Here is a 21,992-nt window from a genome sequence, read left to right as displayed (position 1 = left end):
AATTACTCTGGTACCCAAAGTTTTATAATCTCGTTATCTTATTCGTTGGCTCTAAAACTGGACACTTTTATGGAATTTTGATTGGTTAGTTGCAAACTAGTAGTGTCCCAACTATAGAACCAACAATTTTGTTCTACAGAAGTGATAGTTTTGTTTATCATAGGGGCTGTCAGCCTGTATATAAATTTATTGTCCATTGTCTTATCCCTACACTAGTCCATTATCCCTTCTTTGTAGGCAAGAGTGCTCATTTGCAACAATATCAACACCAATACACTTCTTTGGATACAGAAAGAAATAGGCTTCTAGAGGTGAGGATTTGTATTCATTATTTTACTTCAAGTGTGTCAGTACAGATACAAACCGATTAATATTCGGTGAAAAGAACCGGTCCTCAGCCTTACTGAAAATTATGTATAGCACCGTATCATATCCAGTTTTTACGAATGTAAAAATGTAAAATGCCCAGAATGCATCTTTTAAGAAATAAGGTTTTATGTAAATCTACACAATAAGCTTATTATAAACCAACAGATTTTTCAGTGTGTATCATACCCATAACAAAGATGAACTCCATTAAGAAAAAGTTACAAACAGCACTGGGAAATTTGTCTTGAGTATTTTTTTTTCGGGTACAATGTAGAAATTCTGAAGAAACTGTGGAAACTAACATACAAAATTCTTTAAAATCATAATTCTTTTGTGCTTTTTGTAGGGGGGGGGGTTGATTTCAATTTTTTTTTATCAAAATGATAATACAATTTTTTAGGAGGTGACAACCTTACGTAACTTGGTATCAGAGATGAGTGTAGAGAAAGAGAGTGTAGAACAAGGGTTACAGGTAACTTAATTATTAGAAGGTTATAACTCTGTGTATCAGCCTTTTTTTTTACAATATTAAGAAATGATTTAACCCTGTTGTTTTCAAAATATAACATATATTAATAAAGGGGGCAGGGGGCGCGATAACTTCTGAACTGAAACATGAAGCAACATGGTCTAAATATTGAGCTAGATTAATTTAAACATTTAGAGGATTTAATTTACCGACATCTTTAAAAATTCTACCTAAAACTACCACTTGATTGCTAGTTATTATCTTAAAATTTAGGTGCAGCTTGAGGCCATCCAGGTAGAGCTGGCAACTGTACAGACAGCCAGGGAACAGGACCAACACAGAATACAACAATTACAGGTAGTTATGTTCAGATATATGTAAATACAAAGTTATTTTAACTTATGAATCAAAGCTGAATCTGAATCTTACGCGGATTTTGGTTGACTGCTAGTATATAAAAAAAATCATTTGAAATTCTGAAATATTTTTTTCCAATTAGTTTAGTTAGTTTTACCAATACCTATACCAGCGCGACGATATATGGAAAAGAAACGAGATTTAACGTGTTTTAGCAGTTTTAACTATTTCAGAACCTAATATAGACAAATACAATTTTTTTCAGGAGGAAATAAATAACTTGCGTGAACCTGGAGACGGACAAGTGCAGCCAATGCACCATCCTGCCCCGCCACCTGACGTAACGAACCGCGGCGGCGGTTCCCAGCCAGATGTAGCACGTCGTGGCGGACCTAACCCACCGGATATTATGCCGCCAGGCGGCCGCCAACCCCGTGGTCAGCTGGATCTTGTGAATGCACCGCCGCTTGTCGGCGCTGCCGCTAATCAACAGGAACGGATGTTATGATTCAGTGATTACAGTTGGACAAATGAAATTTTACTTATTAAGATTAATTTAGATTGTCTCATAATATTTAGAAACTTCACCTTCTTATAGAAGTTAGTTTTTTTTGTTTTCTATTACAGTACACATGCGATTGATAATAAAGATTTTTTATTTCAATTTAATTTCGTTATGATGCAGCAGTAGTTACTAATTTAGATATTATAGTTAGGATAGATCTATAACTATTAAAAGTAAGATAATACTTAAAGTTTATTATAATATATCAAACAATTTTCTACAAAATCATAATAACTGTGATACCAGGCTGATAATGCTGCTAGCTGGTTCGACAATTTCGATGCTGGTGGTCAAGACGGCTGGGGAGACGATGATGGATGGGGCATACAGGATAATTTAGTTCTAGGTGATCAATTCACTGAAATTTATCTTGTTTTGCTTTTTCATGAAAATTTGCAGAATTAAACAAAGCATTCACATTTGATGTTTTCATTGGAAGATTTTTTCCAATGTTGCCATTGTAAATGATAACTTTGAAACCCTATTTTCATTGGAATCTCTAAAACCCTCGGGCTTTTTAATGGATTTTTTTTACAGTAGTAGAAACATTACCTCCTGTCAATTAAAAAAAATCTAAATCAAATTATATTTAGGGGAGCAACAACCTAACCAGGATGTTGGTATAATTGGCCAGCACCCACCTGTCCATGACAACCCTGTCCAAGCTGGCAATCAGGATCTGGAATCACTGCTCCAGGAATCCAGAGCAGAGACTGGCCGCTTGCAGGCTACCATTAGGTAATCTGTCTGTTATAATTTCTTGCTAATAATAATGTTGAAAAAATCTTTTATTACAATGTTGTTATAGCTCAGCTAAAGTTAAATTTCGTATCCTTTTAAAATTCTTAATTTCACTGAAAACACAAGTAAGATAGGTAGTTAGTCATTTACCTTAACTATTTTACATAAGTGTGTAGAATGTGTAGATATCTCCTGTTTGTTTAGCTTTGCAATGATCAATCCAATGTTTTGACACTTTCCATTTTCAATAAAACCAATCAAAGTTCCCTATAATTCAGAGGAGTATATCCTACATTGGATCCCCTACTAAGGGGGGGGGGGGGATAAAAATATGTGGGAGGGAGAAAAAATTAAGAATAAACTGTGAATTAACTCGGAAGTGAATTATAGAGAACACCAAGAACATTAATTTTTAGGACATATGTAGCACTTAACTTTTTTAATTTAAAAAAAAGCCTTTTAAAATATTGCTAGAATCCGGAATCCGAATCCAGAATCCGCCAAAAATAAGAATCCGGAATCCGCCATTTTTTGGACGGATTCTTGTAGGAATCCGAATCCGGTCAAAAAATTTGACGGATTGCCATCCCTAGCAGAATGTATACACCTCTGTTACTATTTTAGTGAACTGGAGGGAAGGTACAGTATCCTAGAGAGAGAAAAGGTTGTTCTGGAACAATCTCAAACACAGCTACTTGCAGATTACAAGACGTTATATGAACAAAGTTCCAGCTATCAGGTAATTTAAATTCTTATTATTAAGATTATAGTAGCGTAGCTACTTATGCAGTGGTGTACTTCCGTCCGTCTGTTGTGCACTGAGTATCTCGCCAAAAAGTTTTTCTCTATTGCTTAATTGTAAGATTAGTGTTTTATTTCGTGAGGGAGGGAGGGGACATTGGGCTGTTTATTACACTAGTCCCTTAATTTTTATAATAACGTTGGCTTAACAACTTTTGGGTCTTTTATTGAATTTTGATTGGCAGACTGTTAATGTTACAAAAACTGATAGGTACTTTGAACTTTTATTCTCTATTGTTGTTATTTCATTTATGATTTATATTGTTCATCATAAAAGTAAAACAGTCTCATTTTCATAAGGATCAGCTGAATGCACAGTCAGAGCAGGGTGATCAGTCAGCTGTGATAGAACAGCTACAACAACAGCTGACACAGCAAGGTAGCAGCCACCAGGCTGTGGTAGAAGAATTGCAGCAACAGCTGACTATGTCCAGACAACAGGAAGAGTATCATGCTCTAGAGATGCAGACATATCAAGGACAGATTTCAGATCTGACAAACCAAATGTATCAACTGCGTACAGCTTCTGTCCAGGTATAACTTTGACCATATGTCTTTGATTGACTGTTAAAGATGTTGGGAAAGAGAGGATTCCAACAGGGATCTAAAGGGATATGACAAGGGCCTATAAATTCATGTATATCCTCAATGATGGCATACAAAAATTTTCCTTTTCTAGATTTCAATTAGTGGTTAAAAACTTTGGGTACTTAACTTAATGAACCAACCTATCAAAATACAATAGAAGTTGTTAAGCCAGCAAATAATAAAACGTTATAAATATAATGAAACTTTAGGGACTAATGTAATAAACATCCCAATGTCTCCTCTCTCCCTGGAATCCCAAACACTTAAAAATATAGATTTAGAATTTTAAACTGAAAGTGAATAATACTATTTGAATTGCTTCATACTCTCCAAATAAAAACCCTCAAACAGACAATCATCCTCTTTCTAGAATACTATGAATTGAATAAAATTGGACCAAATATATTTATAAAATTCACTAGATATTTTTCATTTTAATTTAATATTTAGGTAACTGCGTTAGAAGAAAGGATTGTAATATTAACCAAACAGATAGAAGATTTAACGTTTGAAAACAACAATCTAAACAAGCAAATTGAAGCAAGGCCATGCCAACCCCAGATAAATCAAATACAAACATCTGCTTCGCCATTTGATGCCATTGTGCCGTCTGCTGTGCCAATTGCAAACGCTTCCCCCTCGCCGTTTGATGAAATTCAACCAGTTGCACCACCCACTGCAAATCCTTTGGCTTCATTCTTTGATAGTCCAAGTGTTGGTCAACCTTTTGATATTGCTGCTCCTGTCAGTCAACCATTTGATGTTGGAGCTCCTATAGCTGCTCAAAGTGTTGACCAGGCATTCGGAGGAACTTCTGCTGCGGATAACATTCCAGCTCCATCTGAATTTTTTAACGAACCTGTTGCAAGCGCTCCTACTATTGAAGCTTCTACTGTTGCAACTTCAACTGAAGTTGACAGTAATAAGGAGGAGTTAGAAGCTAAGATACAAGAAAATGAAGCAAGGATTCAAGAGCTTGAGGTTGAACTTGCAGACAAGGCATCTCAGCTTACCCAAACTAAATCTACTCTAGATGTATACAAGTCTAATCTTGTTGGCATGGAGACCAAGATTGGTAAGCTTGAGACTGCTCTTGCTGAGAAGAAGGAAGAACTTAGCAAATCAAATCACATGCTAGAAGCCTATAAAGAAAAGGTTTCAGCTCTTGAGAATTGTGCTACTAACATGAGTGGTGAAATTTCTAACATTAATGAGCAGAATAAATCTGAGCTAGAGAGTGAGAAATTAAGACTACAAGGACAAATTGATGCTTTATCTGCGTCACTTGATGAAAAGAATGAATTTATTGAAGAGCTCAAGTCAACTATTGAACAAAAAGAAAGTGAAAATGATCAACTGAACAAAGATCTTGAATTATTATCAAATCAAGTCGGAGTTCTTGAGAATAAGATTCCTCAAATTAAAGTCAGTGAAGATAACAAGAATGAAGAAGCACCTGATGCCGATAAAACAAAGGAAACAGAATATGAAGTTGCCACAGAAAGTGTTATGATAGAAAAATCACAAGATGCTTCCCAACTATTTTCTGGGAATGTAATGACTCCAAATCAACCAATCGACGGTGCTTCACAATTCTTCACATCAACAGCAGTGAAGCCTGATAATGCTAGCCATCCAGAACCTGGTCCATTTGACCAAGGTTTTGTTATTGAATCAAATATGGGACAAACACATACACTTCAAACTGCTGATCAATTCTTTGCCAATCCTCCAACACCAACACAGCAGCAGCCAGCTGCTAATTTGTTTCAACCAACAGCTGTTTCAGATGCCTCGAGCTTTTTTAACCCTGACACTTCAAATGCTGATAATGCCAATATATATGATCCATTTAGCAGTTATCAACAAGAACAAAAATTACAAGAAGAAATACTTCAAGATCAGGCAGCTGCTATTCAAGAAGATACTGCTGCCAGTTTCTTTGCCCCCACACAGCAGCAGCCAGAAGCTGCAGCAGGTCAAACAGCTGCAAGTTTCTTTAGCAGTACACAACAAGATCAAGTAGCTGTTAGTCAAGCAAACACTGCTGCTGACTTCTTCACACAGCCAACTGCTGATGCTAGTCAAACAGCTGAAACTATCACAGCTGCTGCTTTGTTTGATAACAATGCTGTTGCAGCTGCCACAAATGAAGTTGCTGCCTCATTTTTCAGCAGTGAAACGGTAGAAACAGCAAGCTATTTTGCTACTGAAGCTGTAACAGCCCAAGCTCCTATTGAAGAAGCAGTAGTCCAACAAGCTGCCAATGAACAAGGAAATGTTGATCCAAGTGTGTCACAGATTGTTGATACATCAGCTGTTCAAGTTGAGCTTGCCAATTATCAGGTAATATTTTTACTTTTTCAATCGTATTATTGTTAATTTGCAATTTACGTATCTATTTGATAGAAGTTATTCATTTGAAAAGTTTGATTTATACCTTTTTCAACACAGTAAGGGTACGTACAAGATTATTCATGTGAAATGTTATTTGTGAAAAAGATGCAAGATCTTGTAATCAGTGAGCAAATGGCACTTAAAATTCGAATTTTGATCTGAACTTTTGCATGAGTAATCCTTGGTAGGTCTATTTTCCCTAAATCGAACAAAAAGTTGGAAAACTAACAGGTGGGGGCTCAGCCGTTTAGCCGTATTTTGCCTATTTTTTAGGGGAATCAACTTTTTAAAACATATTTTTGATTTAATTCATGTTAAATGATATCAATAACCATTTTTAAAACTTCTAGTACCAACAGCTACCGTCTAGAACCGTTTGATAGCGTTTTGGAGTGAAAAAAGTATTATGTGGAGATAGGTTTCGTGACTAATTTGCAATATAGATATCAAAAAAAATGGCATAACGGCTGAACCGCCAGCCGTTAGCCGTTACTTATTCATCATCATAAAGGCTAGTCAATAAGGGTACAATTTAGAAAAGCTACACATGTGTTAAGGGGTGGTTTAAGGCTATTTTATTTTTAGATTCAAATATTAGAATGGTTTTGGGCTATTTTTTGCCCTTCTCTAACCTTTGAAATACAAAACCCATTGCTCTAGTAAAATTTAAAACACTGTAAATCTGCTTTCGTGCAAATGCTCGTAGCAATTGCTGACAAAGCCTCCTTAGTAAATGACTCTGAATTATATATGATATTTTAATTAGGCTGCCATTGCTGACTGGCAGGTATGGGGTCAGGCAAAGACTGAGGAAATTACTGGCCTTCAGGAAACAGTGGCCACCCTCCAGCAGACAATTGCCAACATTACGGATGCGTTTAACACGTCAAGTGATGCGCTTAACACAACTTCAGCTGCCTACACACAGGCTCAGGATGAATTGAAAAGTAAGTGAATCATTTTATGTTATCAAAACTATTGTACAAATTGTATCTCTCTTATTTGATAAAAAAAAAACATTGGATGTTGTCAATTCATAATAGTGTACACTTTTTTTTAAAGTAATTCTCAAGTCGGAAAAATCGGACATTTCTGACATTAATGATCATAAATTATAGGTTTGAAAGATGAACTGGAAAGAATTGGAGATGCTGGTAAACCAGATGATAAAGTTAACGAGGCACTCAAGCTCATCAAAATAAAGGTATGCATTTGGTTTTTTACTAAGGCTAATCAGTGCGGAGTTGGTTGCTTTAATGCAATTTTTTGTAAACTAGTTAGGAATTATATTATTTACTAGTGGCTGCGCCTTTAGCATACATATGCTCTTTGTAACAATGAAAAAGGATCTAGGAGGAGGTGGCAGAAAAACAGCTAAAAACCATCCTTGAACTTGAATTCAAAACTAAAATTAAATTAAGAGTTTTATTAGTTTATGGGATCTGACAGACAAACATTAAACCTGATAATTTTCAAAAACTCAACTGTGGATCAACACGTAGCGCATCCGCTCGTCGTCGGGTATTTGATGGGTTCGAATCTCGGCCCTACACCGCGTCATAACTTAAAGACTTTTAAAATTGTTCCTATTGCTGCGCCACATAAATAGTTTGATTAGGATGAGTAGTTAACATGTAGAATTAGGACTTCTTAGGCAAAAGTCGTGCAATCAAAGAGTTGGTTGTCTGGTGGGTGTTACTTAACCTAGTACCCCAATTGTTTGGCTCCCTTTAGTTATCCTGGGTTATTGGACCTGACGTTAAAGTTGCAATGAGGTAATTGATAGGTACATTATCTTGTTGATTAGGACATGGAGCTGGAGGAAATGAAGGTTACAATTGATCGTCTTGAAACTGAAAAACAGGATTTATATGAAGAAATCAGGGAAACCAAGGTAAACATTTTCCATTAGGTCTTCGAAACCGATTAATATCCGCTAAATAACTGGTTCTAAGCCATACTGAAAATCATGTTTTGAATCGTATTTTATAAAGTTTTCAATTACTCTGGTGTCCAAAGTTTTATAATCACATTAGGTATCTTATTCGTCATCTGCAGAAAGGCTAATTTTGTTAATCATCATTGGGAATGTATATCAATATATCGTTCCATGTTTTATCCTTAAAATCCCTAATATATCTGTAACAAAAAGAAATAATAATATTTTTTGAATATTTAATTACCTAGGAAAAAATGTTTTCGGCTTTTGAAATCCCCACCCCGCCCAATATTTATATTCTATTGTTCATTATTCATACGATTAGAATGAAATGCAAAAGCTGGAGGGTGCCAACGACCAACTAGAAGCCTTCCAAACTACCTTAGATCAGCTAGAGGATAGTAAGGTTAGTTTAACTTTAAAAAGAAAAATCATTGATGTAAAATGAACAGTAAACTGAAATCCAGTAGAAGATGGGAATATATTAGCACAATCGAAAATATAATGTTAAAAAGTTAGTCAAGTTACTTAAAATAATTTTTTAAGGACAATATTTAGATTATTTCTGCTGCAAGCGTTTTCATGTTTGTGGGATCGGTCAATGTGTTAGTCAGGAAATTTGAGAACTAAGTCGTTTGGACGGCAGCTGTGTGTACATTTTCTAATTGTACTTTTTCTGCGCTGCCATACATTCCTATAGAGGCATATAGTTTTCACCTTTTCCACCAATTCAAAAATTGTAATATTTTTCCATTATTTGTTTAGTTCTAGGGCCACTAAAACAATAATCTCAATAAAGTCTTCAGTGTTTCTGTAAATTACATTCCAGCAGACATCATAGGAAATAGTTTTGTTAATTTATTAAAGGCATATGTTTTCATGAAAACTAATTTAGGTTTGTTATGACAAGCTGAAGGAGGATGAGAGTATGTTACGCAACGAACTGGCGGCTAAAGATCAAGAATTAAATATGCTCAAGTCTGGACTAGAGAAAGAAAGAAACAATCTTCAACAGCAGCTACAAGAGAAGTCATCCAGTTTAGCAGGTTTGTTGCTGTTCCATTGCAGGAATTTTTACACTTATACCTGCATAAAACGTGGAGTATCTGCTTGTTGTCGGGGAGGTGATAGGTTCGAATCTCAGCCCAACAACGTTTTATAACTAAAGATGTTTAAAATGGTTCTTACTGCTGCAACATAAATAGTTAAAGTAGAGGAAGTGTCTTGGCCCAAAACAGGCGTAACTCATTATAATGCACAGTTATGACTTCCAGACAAAGTTGGGTAACCATAAGATTGGTTGTCTGTAGGGCGTTTGAACATCAAGATTTGGTGAGGAGATATATCAAAATAAAATCTTGTAATGTATCACGTCCTTAATTATATAGATATATAGTTTCCTTGAAGAGATAGCACATTTGTTAATAGAATAATCTACACTCCCCTAAATGGTAGAATGCTATAAATACCCGAGAAATGTGAATTTTATAATATAATAAGATTTCATACAGTAATATCTATTTTATTTGGTTTAACAATGTTAACATGAACGACTAATTTCAGAACTGCAGGATGAGATGTCCTCCAGGTTACAAGAGCTGGACTGCTGCCAGAGGAAGCTGGCAGAGGCCGAGGAAATGAGAACCAGAGATATCCAGGAACAGGAAGAGATTGCTGCAGAGTTTGAACAAATGCAACAACAGGTAGTTTTACAATTTACCTGAACTGAAAGTAAACCATTTACAAGTTGTTTTAAAACTATAATTTTAGGTAAGGGTTGGATAGCCCTTTAGATAGGGTTAGAGGGCTATAAACAAAAAAAAATAAGTAAGGTTGGGGAGTTTAAAGCCAATTTACCTTGTTTTCACATTTCATTTGGAAGGTAAGCTCCCATTCTCGCATTTGTAATATTCCCCAAGAAGTGAAATTTTTTTTAGCTGTTCTATTGGTTTTAGAAGAAATAAATGATAAAATGCTGTCTATTTAGGTACTTGAGTCAGAAAACAAAATTTCGAGCCTGACAAAAGAATTAGAAAATTTACGGGAACAAGCCAGTAAAGCTGAAGACCTTACTAAACAACTTGAACAAGCTAAACAAGCTTCTGTTGCTCCTACTAATGAAATCAATGTTGTACCAAGTGAGACAGTTACCAATAGTGAAGCTGAGGTAAAAATAACCCAATTAGAAGCTGAAATAGAGTCATATAAGCAAGCACTTGTCGATTGGAATGTGTGGTCTGAAAATAAAACAGCTGAATATAACCAACTTCTAGATGCCTACAACCAATATGTTGATGCTTATAATACTATGTCTACTGAATATAATTCTTTGAAGAGTGAACATGGCCCTACAACAGATAGCACTACAACCGAAATAGACTCGAATAAAATTGTTGATAACAAAGAAGATGAAATAGCTAGACTTAACAAAGAATTAGAGGACAAGATTAGTGAATTGAAAACTAAAGATGATATTATTGAAAGCAAAGAACGTGAAATCACAGTAAAAGAACAAATAATAGCAGAAAAGGAAAGTGAGCTGGTGACCAAAACTGGTGAAAATGCTAAGCTGAGCATTAAATCTTATCTCAGTGGATTTTTATCACCAACCAAAGGTCCTACTGACCCTGCTGCCAATGAGCTTAGTGTTGCAAAACAAGATTCTATCAACATTGAACCAAATGTTCCAGCCGTTGAAAATGCGCCACCTATGCTAGGCACACCACCGCCAATGGCCCAAGAAGGTGTTAGTGGTGTCTGGGGTGCTATACAACAAGTTGGAGCTGGCACAACCCCAGTTGTTCCACAACTTGTTGAGGAAGGTTGGGGAGCTGATGCTCAGGAGGATCCGTTTGCTGGAATTGGTGGGGAGTCGGTTCCTATTCCAGAACAGGTAACAGATAAATATTTTTATCCAATTTTTTAGTATTTTCCTGTACCATTATATAAACTACATTTATGATTGGGGGTGGGGGGGGGGGGTAAATTTACAATCCTTCTTGTTTTTAAAAAATATTTTTACTGAATGACTCAATGAATTTAGGTTAACGCACTTGAAACAGAAATCAGCCAGCTACGTCAAGAAATGACAGCTTTGAATGTTGCAAAAACCGACGCTGAAACAGCTGCTGGACAGCTGAGACAAGAATTGGATCAGCTGTCAGCTGCCAAGACAGAGGCTGAGACAGAATTAAACACAGCCAAGCTGAAGAATGGCAAATTATTGGTGAAAGTCAAAACGCTTACTAAACAGGTACTGAACCAGTGACCATGTTATGTACTTTATTTCAATTGTATGCTCAATGAATAAAAAGAAGTCTTTAGCTTTAATAGGACCAAAACTCAAAAGTGATTAGATTCCGTTCATTTGGATAAATTGGTTTCGATCATTTGACAGCTAAGGGTTTAAAAGACTCTCCCTAACCCTCTCCTTAATGTTCAAGTACCTAACATTATTTATTATTGAGAGTTATTACCCTAGATAGTCAATCAAACAAGGATTTTTGGTTTATCTGTAGTTCCATCAAATACACAATAAGAGTGACGGCTTCTTACTGTATTCCCGTTGGTCAAACTAAGTGATTGACATTCTTGTATTGGTCCGTTCAGTTATTACCAGAGAGAGTGGAGGCAATGTGCTTTTTATTACACTAGTCCCCAAAGTTTTATAATGATGTTTTCTTATTTGTTAGCTTGACAACTTTGGCGACCTTATATAAATTTTGACTGGTTAGTTCAATAAGTTGAGGGTTTTTCCGTTCCAACCCCTAATTTCAATCTACAGTAGGGGTAATTTTGTTTATCATCATTGGGGATGTTATTGTTCATCAATTTATCGGCCATTTTCTTATGACTTTAGATCCCTGGTTATTACACGTTAACAAATCCGAGCAACACATATTACATTTAGGTTGAAACCCTGAAGTCAGGGAAGGGAGGTGGAAATACATCTAGTATGGATGACTTGGATAAAACTCTGGAGGCTGAAATGAAAGCCCAAGTTCTCAAAGCTCAGGTATTCAAATATTTTTATCCTTATATAAAAGTAACAGGATCTTTGTCTGAAAAATCATCCTCTCTCCTACCGCTGAACCTATTTTATTTCTTTTATAATGTAACTTTTTATAAACCCTAGGAATGGTAAGAATAAGACAACCATCCCAAAAGAAATTTCCTTTGAAAATCACCCCCTCTCCCCCGAGCGCAGCTAAAAGATAAATATTTTGTACAATATCGAGGAGGAGGGGAATTGACTGCCTTCCCCCATTACAAGTGTCTCTAAAGGCCTCTAGTAGCGTAGCCGCTAGTAAGTGATAAAGAACTATTGATATATGTAAATGTGACCCAATTAAATTTTGATCATTTATCTGACAATAATTTAAAGGAACAGTTTTCATAAAGTTAGGTAAATAAATTGAGCTAAGGGGAAGGTCGTTTTTTCGTTTGTTTATTACTTTATGTCAGGTTAGTTCAGATTATATTGGGTATTGGTTAGCTTTTCAGGATTAGGGCTATGGGTTAGGAAAAATTAACCACTCACCTAATTTTTAATGTACCTTTAAAATAGGGGGAGTTTTCCATGGGCACTTGGAGGGGAAGCACTAATTATGTATATTACCAGGGTCAATTGGACGAAGTTCGTCGAGACCTGGTGACGGTCAGGACAGAGAAGACAAGACTGGAGGAAAAGGTGGACACATTAGAAGCTGCGCATGATAGACTTGTTCAAATGAAGGTATGTTATGAAAATGGATTTATTATTACTTGGATCTTAAACCAGATTATCATGTTTTCTAATGAGTTGAAACTCAAAGCGGGCTAAAATAAGTATCCCCTCTTGAGTCTTATCCCATCCCCTTCATTAGAACTGACAGAAGAATGACAGGGGAAATAGCAAACTAATTGATGATAATTTTTCCCGTGTTCTAATATCCACGTATATTTTACATCCATTAATGAACACAAAATTCTAGATGGAAATCAGTTTATAGCCGGTAGGGGAGTGTAAAGAGATGTTAACCCACCCTTAAGGCTCAAAGTATAACTTTTTTACCACTTCTGGGGGTTTCACACTCCCTCGGTGTGCACGCCACTGATGGAAATCAGATCATGTTATTCAGGAATAGGTCAATAAATAGTTTTTTCTCCCTAATTTATTTGGAAGGATACCTAGCAAAATTCACATCTAGCATAGAATGTATTGTACAAGTTTAGCAACTACAATAGCTTTTATGTGTTAAGGAGTCTCAAGACAATGAGGTATCCTATCTGACCAGCAGAACCAAGGAGCTGAAAGAGGAGACGGAGGGGCTCAGGTGGCAGCTGGAGGAGGTTGAGGAGAGATCCAGAATGGAGGTAAAAATATTAGTTTGGGGTTGGGAAGAATTCCGAACTATTAATAAAACATGTGAACGCCAAAATCCGGCGTAATAGCTACTTTAGAACAAAACGACTCCAAAGCAAAAACGATACGTCTATTTTAGATATATCCAATTTAAATTTCGACTTTTATTCCACAACAAAAGAGTTAATGTTCAATAAATGTTATCATCATTGTTAAATGTTTTGTCTTCTTTAATGATATTGTAACCATGCCAAATTAAGGTTGCTCAGTTGACCGTCGCGCTATCAGCCTATCAGTCAGCTGAATCTAGCAGCAGTCAAGATATTCTAAATGAGAATGCCAGGCTTAAGGTTGGTTGTATATTTAGGAAGGGAGGGGACATTGGGCTGTAAATATTTTTAGTGCTTTTGGTACTTTATTATAATATTGATTTATTAGTCTAATCTAGCAGTGTCCAGCTTTTCTTAAACCATACTAGATATGCTTTTTTCTTATCCGCTCTGTATCCAGAGCTTGATCTCTACTTGTACAGCCGTTGCCGCTGCCAGAGGTACAGCCACTAACCTAATAGCGATCTTTAAATAAAATTAGCTACGCGTGGCCACGACTATAAGCGATCTTTAAATCACGCCACTTTTTAAATTTAAAGTAAAAATATGAAATAAAATAATAAAAATAATAATACGTAAACACTTCAAACATTTATAAATCCATGTTTATTGGCCGCACTGGCAGAAGTGCAGAAGTGACGGCTATAGAAACGACTACGACTACGGCCACGACCACGGCTACGGCAACGGTTACACATTTAATGATACAGCGCAGCGGAAATTAATCTAGAAAAAAAATTTTATAAACATAAACTTCATACCTATTAATATTTTTTTCTGTTTTTAGCAAGATATGAGTGTAACTTCATCAGAGTTAGAAAGAGTTCAACAATCAGCTGATAAGCTTAGAGAAGATCTTTCAGTTCTAGGTATACATATATTAATAAATAGATATACAATATACATACGATACATGTATTATAGAAAGTTTTCTATAGTATGCTGATAAGCTTAGAGAAGATATCTTAGGTATAACTATACATATATTAATAGCATTTGATTAATAAAAAAGTAGATAGATAGATATATAAAGATCAGATGGGTAGCTAGATAGCTTATGTTCTTAGGATCTTTTTTCCCTAGACAAAATCTAGAATTTAAACTATTGCAGGAGCTCAGTTAAGAACAGCTCTGGAGGAGGTTGAGGTTTGGAAAAGTAAAGCTGAAGAAGCAAGAGAGGTACAGACATCCATTGAACAACAAGGGTTGCAAGTAGAATAGTCAGGGAGGGGGGGGGGGACTTTGTACTATAAATCATACTGATACCCAATGATTTATAAGTAAAACTTTGGGTACCTGTATTAAATTTTGATTGGTTTGTTTTAAAAATTTCAACTAATTAAATTATAGTAATCTACAGAAAGGGTAGTTTTATTTATCTTCATTGGGGATGTACACAGAGAGAGAGGGGACACTTGGCTGTTTATTACACTAGTCCCCAAAGTTTTATAATAACACCTCAAAAGTTAAAAATGACGAAACTAAATAAAAAACAAATGAAACCTTTTCAGGAAATGGAGTCAATGAAACTTCACATTGAAAGCCTTGAATCTGAGAAAGGTGTCCCATCTGTATTTGGTGGCGGGGTTGAACATATTGGAGCTGGTGGGGTTGCAGGTGAAGTGGCTCAACTCAAGGAGAAAATACGAAGGGAACAGCAGTTGGTACTGCAACTTGAAATGGATTTACAGGTTAATATCTTATCCTCCTATTATGTAAATTAAGTAGTAAACTTTTTGTTGTCTTTAGCGAAGGATCTCGCTAACCGCTGAACCGATATGGTTCTCCTTTATAGTGGGCCTTCTTATATGTTAATGGAAGGTTTTTTAAAATCTATTTTTGGGGCGAGTATTTCCACCCTCCTAATAAAAATGACCTCCCCCCCCAAAAAAAAAAAAATATTTTTTTATACTTTTTCTTTTTAAAACTCAAAATGAAAGTGGTGGGGGGTGGGTAGACTTTCCAATCTTACCTTAGTGACAAATATTTTAACAACAAGGGATATTATGTTTATAAGCAGCGAAGCAACTACACAGTAATGAAATAAATGATCTTTTAGTCTGTAATGTAAGTATATAATCCATGCAATTCAAATGTTATATTTTAAGCAATGCTTCTTTTTTTACGACTTTTTGGAAAAAAAAGCATCCAGTTTTCACTTCTCATTTCAATACTTTCTCGTCATTTGTATGACCCTGGCCTTGGGAGATCTAAAAAGCGGTCCAATAGTAGTTTTTCTTGTACGTTTGTTACGCGTTCGTTATACCCTAATTCACACTAAAGGGGTAGTTTTTCCTGGTTAATTGGTTAAACTGCATTTATATGGCATATAATTGAAAGAATTTCAATTTTCTACCACGTAGTTTTTAAAATATCAAGACTTGAAAATCGTCTTTTTAAATTGCATATATCACAAAAAGACGATTTTCAAGTCTTGATATTTTCAAAACTATGTGGCAGAAAATTGAATTTCTTTCAAATATATGCCATATAAATATAGTTTAACCCATTAACTAGCAAAAACTTAGCGGTTCACTAAATTAAGTTCAAATGCATTTTGTGAAACTACCCATTTAATTTGGATTTAGTATAGCTAGAAGAAAAGTTCATTTCAAAAAGGCCTCAGATTTCATGAAAACTGTTCTTGTTTTTCTGAACTATGCAAAGACAAAAAATATTAATTTCTAGATGAAAGACGCAGCGTTAGAAGAGGCGCGGGAAGAACTGGATGGATTGCGGGCACGCGGAGAATCTCTGGGACCTGCACCGATTTCAGGTATAATCTTAGTTATACTTACAGTTAAAATTAAAATAATTAGCAGCATTTTCGGTTCGTTCTTTTTTTTCTAGGGCTTTTTTCTTCCGAGGTTGGTGGAGTTAAATCCCTTTCCAGAAAAAAGCCTAAAACCTGACCAGAACCTAAATTAATATTTTTCTTAAATTATGATTTATGTAAATCAGGAACTCCAGCAGACTGCGTAGAGACAGTACAGATAGTAGGATGTCAGAATATTATATTTATGTTATATTTAGGAACTCCAGGTAGACTGCGTAGAGACAGTACAGATAGTAGGATGTCGGATACATTTATAGATCAAGAGGTCTTCCTTCATGAAAATAATAAACTCAAGGTAAACAATTAAAAGGGGTAGTTTCACGAAATGCATTTGAACTTAATTTAATGAACCGCATATTTTTTGCTAGTTAATGGGTTTAACTATATTTATATAGCATATATTTGAAAGAATTTCAATTTTCTATCACGTAGTTTTTGAAATATCAAGACTTGAAATATGCAATTTAAAAAGACGATTTTCAAGTATTGATATTTTAAAAACTATGTGGTAGAAAATTAAAAATTTTTCAATTATATGCCATATAAATATAGTTTAACCAATTAACCAGGAAAAAATATGCGGTTCACTAAATTAAGTTTAAATGCATTTTGTGAAACTACCCCTTTAGCAGTTTCTTATAAAGTTCTCACTGTCATGACATGAAAATCAAATATTATTTATTTTAAATTTTGAACAACTTTGCTTTTATGAAGTCCTTCTTAAAACCTCTCTATATATGATTTATTTTAGGCTGAATTTTCGTGACCTTTGCAAAGCAAGTGATAAAAATGGCCATTTATTAACTCCCTTCAGGAGTGGTTTTATGAAGAACTTTATAAAAGCAAAGTTGTTCAAAATTTAAAATAAATAATATTTGCTTTTCTTGTCATGATTATGCGGCATCTCCTAGGGAGTGAAAATTGAACTTGAAATTTTCAAATCTAATTTACTCAAAAAGCCCCCGCTGAAATATTTTGGTTTTACCTGGAATCATCATAGTTTTATGTCTTTTTTCACCATACATAGGTCCCAGGGCTCGGCACTTACTTTTGTCTTGATTCAATTCTAGCCCACAGTGTTCTCAGTCAAACCCCCCCCCCCCATCCCGATTATTTGGAAATAAATTTGAAAAAGGGGTTAGAGGTTAGTTTTTCCTTTGTGTGTTTATTAGGTAATTTAGTCTTTTTTTTGCATATAAGAATGTTATTATATGCTTTGAAGATTGTTTATATACATTTCTGTAGATCAAAATTATTGGTTGAAAGGGGGGAGGCGGATGTGCCACTTTTTGAAACCAAAACTAAAAGTCAAAGGAACTAAACTAAAAACTGCCGAGAAATTGCAAAAAAAAATTCGGCGGTTTTCGGCGGTTGCGCTGCCGTTTCTTCACAGTTCCATATTGTACCTCTATCAAGCAACTGCCATGCAAAATCTCAGACCTGTAACTCTTTTTTTAGTTGAGTTCCTTTGTTGACTTTTAGTTTTGGTTTCAAAAAGTGGCACATCCGCCTCCTCCCTTTGAACACTAGACTTGTTATTGTAAATTTGGAGACTAGTGAAATAAAAAGTCTATTGTCCCCTCTCTCTCTCTCTCTCTCTTTGAAACTTAATGTAATTGTTTTAGGGTGACCTTGATCACGCCCTGAGAGAGAACAGACGACTGTCTAGCAGGATCAGGTCTTGGGAGACGGAACTTGAACGTGGCATGGACTCGAACCTTGATCAAGAGGGGCTTAGAGCAGAGTTAACTAGAGCTATTAAGACCCTCCAGGTAAAGTTTTTTTTGCTCTAAAATTAACGCTAAAATTGCCAGTGTAAAAACTTTACAACATTGCAATAAGATGTAACAGTTTATAGGCCAATGCGTCACCCCTACTCTTCTTTAATTATAGAAACCATGATTATTCCTCAAATTTTATTAAAAATGTTTTCTTATTCCTTTTGCTTAACAACTTTGGGGACTATAGTAAATTTTGATTGGTTGGTTTGGTTGATGTTTGTTCAAACGGTTCAACCACTAATATTAATCTACAGAAGGGTTAACTTTGTGTATCATCATTTAGGATGTACATCATTTTATTGGCCATTGTCTTATCCCTTTAGATCCCTGACATAAATCTTGCTTTGTAGATGAAGGAGCACAAGTTGGAAGAGATCCAGGACCTAAACCTGACCCTACTGGAGGAGCGGGACTCCCTCCAGCTTCGCCTCTCCAGCCTCATGAGACAAATGGAGAGCGCCGCCAACAGCCGGGCTATGACGCCAGTGCCTGGTGGTGGCAATAATACCCTCAGTTCACCGGGTTACGGCGTACTTGACCCTCAAACACAAATTTTAGAATTAAATTCAAAGTAAGTAAACATTCTTCCTCCATTACTTTGAAAAGCGTCCAAAGGCAGAATTTATCAAAATTCTAGAACAAAAAGTGGTTTAAGAACATTTAGTTCGTATAACCTTAATATTAGTTTGGTATCATGTAAAGAAAAAGAAGTAGCGGGTCTCGTATTTTAACAATAGCTTTTGATAGGTTATTTTAGGTTTTCTTTCCATGGTCCTTAGTTAGTCTACATTTATGCGCCCTGTTATTTATGGGACGGGTTGTATCATCGTTTTTAATGAAACATTTTTTAGATTGAGTGAGTTAAGAAAACTAAATTACGCCCTGGATGTTGAACTTCAGAAGGAGAGAGGACAAAGGGCTCAACAGCATGTAAGTTAAAAACAAAAGCGTATAGGGTGTCAACATCTCCTTAAAACTGCTTTTTCATTACTTGAAGTCTTCACACCATGTGGTTGTTACATTAGATTGATATTCTTAGTTCTATAACTTTTTTAAATGGAAAAGAGATGGTCAGAAATGGCGTCTTGATATTGTTGAGAACAAAAGTACTAAAAATATTACACTGATCTATCTTTGTATCCCTGGTTATGAAAAAAAATGGTACTGCAAAATATTTTTCAATTTTTCCCCTCATTGAGTAAAAAAATAGAAAAATATTTGGGAAGTTTTAAGAAATGAATAAAATAAAGAGAACTTTAAATATTTTTTCTTATTAGGGTAAAAAACTAGGGGGGGTTGGGAGCGTGAATAAATATTTTTGCTGTAGGGGAAAAAAATGAATCTTGTGCAGAATATACCGTACACCCCCCATGGCTAGTTATGAACAAATCTTGACCAAGTATTAATTTTAGATCCGAGTAATGGAACCTAGGTCGAGAGAGGCTGAACGGATGCTGGGCAGTTCAAGTAGTCAACCATCAGACAGCCCGGTCAAACATCTGTAGCCTGGTCGTGTGGTCAGCGAACAAGCGGTCATATCGGTCACACTGCAACAGGCTTAATAGGTCATGCCGTCGATAGTTTAATTAATATAAAATTAGTTGAGATTGGTTCAGGGTTAGTTTAGTCGCAGTCAAAATACTGTAAAATTTTCAATCCCCGAAGTTTGGGAAGAATAGGAAGAAATATAAAAATTACAGCCCTATAATAATCATAGAATTATATATATCTTTTAATTTCTTTGCATAACATCTTGACTAGAAATTCTATGAAAGGACAGATACATAATTTTGTCTTAAAGGATTTTCTACCTGGTACTTTATAGTCCTCATTTTTAAGAGGACGTTACTAACACCCTCCTCTCTTGGTTGCTTTAGTGGGGTGTATCAAGGGGGTTTAGGGATGTGGACACACCCCCAATCTGCAATCTTCTGGTCCTCGGTAGGACATAGCATATCCTTCCTAGGACAATAATCGTTACCTCTCGAAATTAGGGAAATAATCTTTTCGTGACAGAACTTATCCATAACCACTCTATCTTACCTACATATTTTTATTTTAAATTTTCACAAAATTAGGGTTTTAGGGAAATTTTGATACTATATGTTTTTAATACCAGTTTAAATAAATTTGTTGATATAAATAAAATGTGATATGAAATTTTAGTAATGTAAAGTGCTTGAATAAAAAATTGTGGTGTGTAATTTAAAAAAAAAATTCCGAAATTTGAATTGAAAATTACTCCAAGGAAAATGTAAATTATTTTAGTTAATTGATATACCTAGGTTTGTAATATGTATTTTAATTTATTTTATAATTTCACTTTTGTTTTATTTGCATTTGTAATTTATAATAAATATTTATATAATAATTTAAAGTTTTTTTAAGCAACATGTGATATATAAGAACCATTCATATGCTAAGTATAGTATAGGAGCTACGTGTTAAAATGTTCCAACTTTTCAACCTTTTTCTCACATTTTACAACGTAGCTCCCAAACTACAGATAGAAAAAAATGGTACTTATATTTTTGAAAAATAGAGTTTATGACGATTCTAACGGTATGCATAACATTTTTCTACTATTAACACAAGCCGCAGAATTTGAATTTAAAAATTAAAAAAATGTGGACATATTTGCACAACCTTTAAAAACATGCATCTCCAAAATTAAGACCTTTGGAAAATCAATTTTTGAGGCATAATTTGTTGAAATAATCATTTTTAAATATTTGAAACAGGTTTTCCAAATATATAACGCATTTTGTGTAATTGTTTCATTTTCTATGCATAATTAAGATTAAAAAAGACATTAATCATGAAGCACCCTGTAAATATCTATCCATCCATATTGTACTGCCGGAAGCTTGACACAATACAAAGTATTCTATCGCATCTACAGAACTACCAGAGATGTAAGAATAGAACAATTTATGTTTTTTCTTCTCCAATAATAATTTGTTTTGTGTTCTATCTTTGATATAGCTTTAAATAGTTCGGAATAAAAAGGATTTTGCATAATTTTACCTCTAATATTCCCTTACACCTTGAGAAACATCAAATAATATTTTTTATTTCTTTCTCTTTCTTCCTTTCACTCTCTCTTCCTCTTGAGGTCTTGTGTGACGTCACACAATTACACACTGCTACACACATAAATTTACTATGGTTGAGGAGCTGATAAAAAATGATACATTAACGATTTTAAAATTTTTGTTTGCTCTGTCTGGTCCGTGATAATAAAAGGTTAATTTAATACCATAATCAACATTTCAGTTATGGATTTGCAATATATAAGGCATTCCTACTACACTTCCAATTAGAGACACACACACCTGATATTGAAGCAGTTATAACCGTTTAAAACAGCTTAGGTCACGAAATATCGTATAGTGTCAAATAAGAAATGATTCGACGTCATACAATACAAATAACCAATGATGGGCCAGAATAATTGTAATTGACCAATGGTAAATTGTATAATGGCCTGTCATTGGTAATTTTGTTTTGTATGACATCATTTTTTATTGACACTACGCTCTGTTTCTTAGGCCATGACTCCTTCTAGGCCGAGACGATCAAGGTAGCAAGTTTGTATAGCCTCTAACTGGTAAATTGTATAATGGCCCACCATTGGTAATTTGTTTTGTATGACGTCATTTTTTAATGACACTACGCACTGTTTCTTAGGCCAT

The 21,992-nt window shown here is 35.0% G+C and overlaps 1 protein-coding gene across 3 annotated transcripts in view; it reads left to right on the top strand.

The window, feature by feature from the left end:
* Window positions 1-20,668, top strand: part of LOC145319246 (uncharacterized) — a 45,611-nt gene extending 24,943 nt beyond the window's left edge. The window contains exons 27-57 of one of the 3 annotated variants that reach the window (XR_013879787.1): window positions 238-311; window positions 770-841; window positions 1,112-1,195; window positions 1,461-1,684; window positions 2,006-2,106; window positions 2,354-2,498; window positions 3,126-3,240; window positions 3,603-3,836; window positions 4,341-6,236; window positions 7,054-7,234; window positions 7,406-7,491; window positions 8,095-8,181; window positions 8,552-8,632; window positions 9,122-9,272; window positions 9,790-9,929; window positions 10,214-11,119; window positions 11,270-11,479; window positions 12,137-12,241; window positions 12,848-12,961; window positions 13,468-13,581; window positions 13,831-13,920; window positions 14,468-14,549; window positions 14,792-14,859; window positions 15,192-15,371; window positions 16,369-16,456; window positions 16,714-16,811; window positions 18,142-18,288; window positions 18,648-18,868; window positions 19,149-19,227; window positions 19,710-19,914; window positions 20,384-20,668. Coding sequence is in view for 1 of the 3 variants with exons in the window: in XM_080161252.1 (XP_080017378.1) it covers window positions 238-311; window positions 770-841; window positions 1,112-1,195; window positions 1,461-1,684; window positions 2,006-2,106; window positions 2,354-2,498; window positions 3,126-3,240; window positions 3,603-3,836; window positions 4,341-6,236; window positions 7,054-7,234; window positions 7,406-7,491; window positions 8,095-8,181; window positions 8,552-8,632; window positions 9,122-9,272; window positions 9,790-9,929; window positions 10,214-11,119; window positions 11,270-11,479; window positions 12,137-12,241; window positions 12,848-12,961; window positions 13,468-13,581; window positions 13,831-13,920; window positions 14,468-14,549; window positions 14,792-14,859; window positions 15,192-15,371; window positions 16,369-16,456; window positions 16,714-16,811; window positions 18,142-18,288; window positions 18,648-18,868; window positions 19,149-19,227; window positions 19,710-19,802 (6,266 nt within the window). In the remaining 2 variants the exon portion in view is untranslated. Of the gene's footprint in view, window positions 1-237; window positions 312-769; window positions 842-1,111; window positions 1,196-1,460; window positions 1,685-2,005; window positions 2,107-2,353; window positions 2,499-3,125; window positions 3,241-3,602; window positions 3,837-4,340; window positions 6,237-7,053; window positions 7,235-7,405; window positions 7,492-8,094; window positions 8,182-8,551; window positions 8,633-9,121; window positions 9,273-9,789; window positions 9,930-10,213; window positions 11,120-11,269; window positions 11,480-12,136; window positions 12,242-12,847; window positions 12,962-13,467; window positions 13,582-13,830; window positions 13,921-14,467; window positions 14,550-14,791; window positions 14,860-15,191; window positions 15,372-16,368; window positions 16,457-16,713; window positions 16,812-18,141; window positions 18,289-18,647; window positions 18,869-19,148; window positions 19,228-19,709 lie in introns of all 3 variants that reach the window. The other 2 variants (XR_013879786.1, XM_080161252.1) reach the window with 2 other exon arrangements.
* The last annotated feature ends 1,324 nt before the right edge of the window (window positions 20,669-21,992 follow it).

This window comes from Acartia tonsa, chromosome 5 (genome assembly GCF_053477335.1).
Source record: "Acartia tonsa isolate MP-2025a chromosome 5, ASM5347733v1, whole genome shotgun sequence".
Classification (NCBI taxonomy): domain Eukaryota; kingdom Metazoa; phylum Arthropoda; class Copepoda; order Calanoida; family Acartiidae; genus Acartia; species Acartia tonsa.
This window is presented reverse-complemented; position numbering and strand designations above follow the sequence as displayed.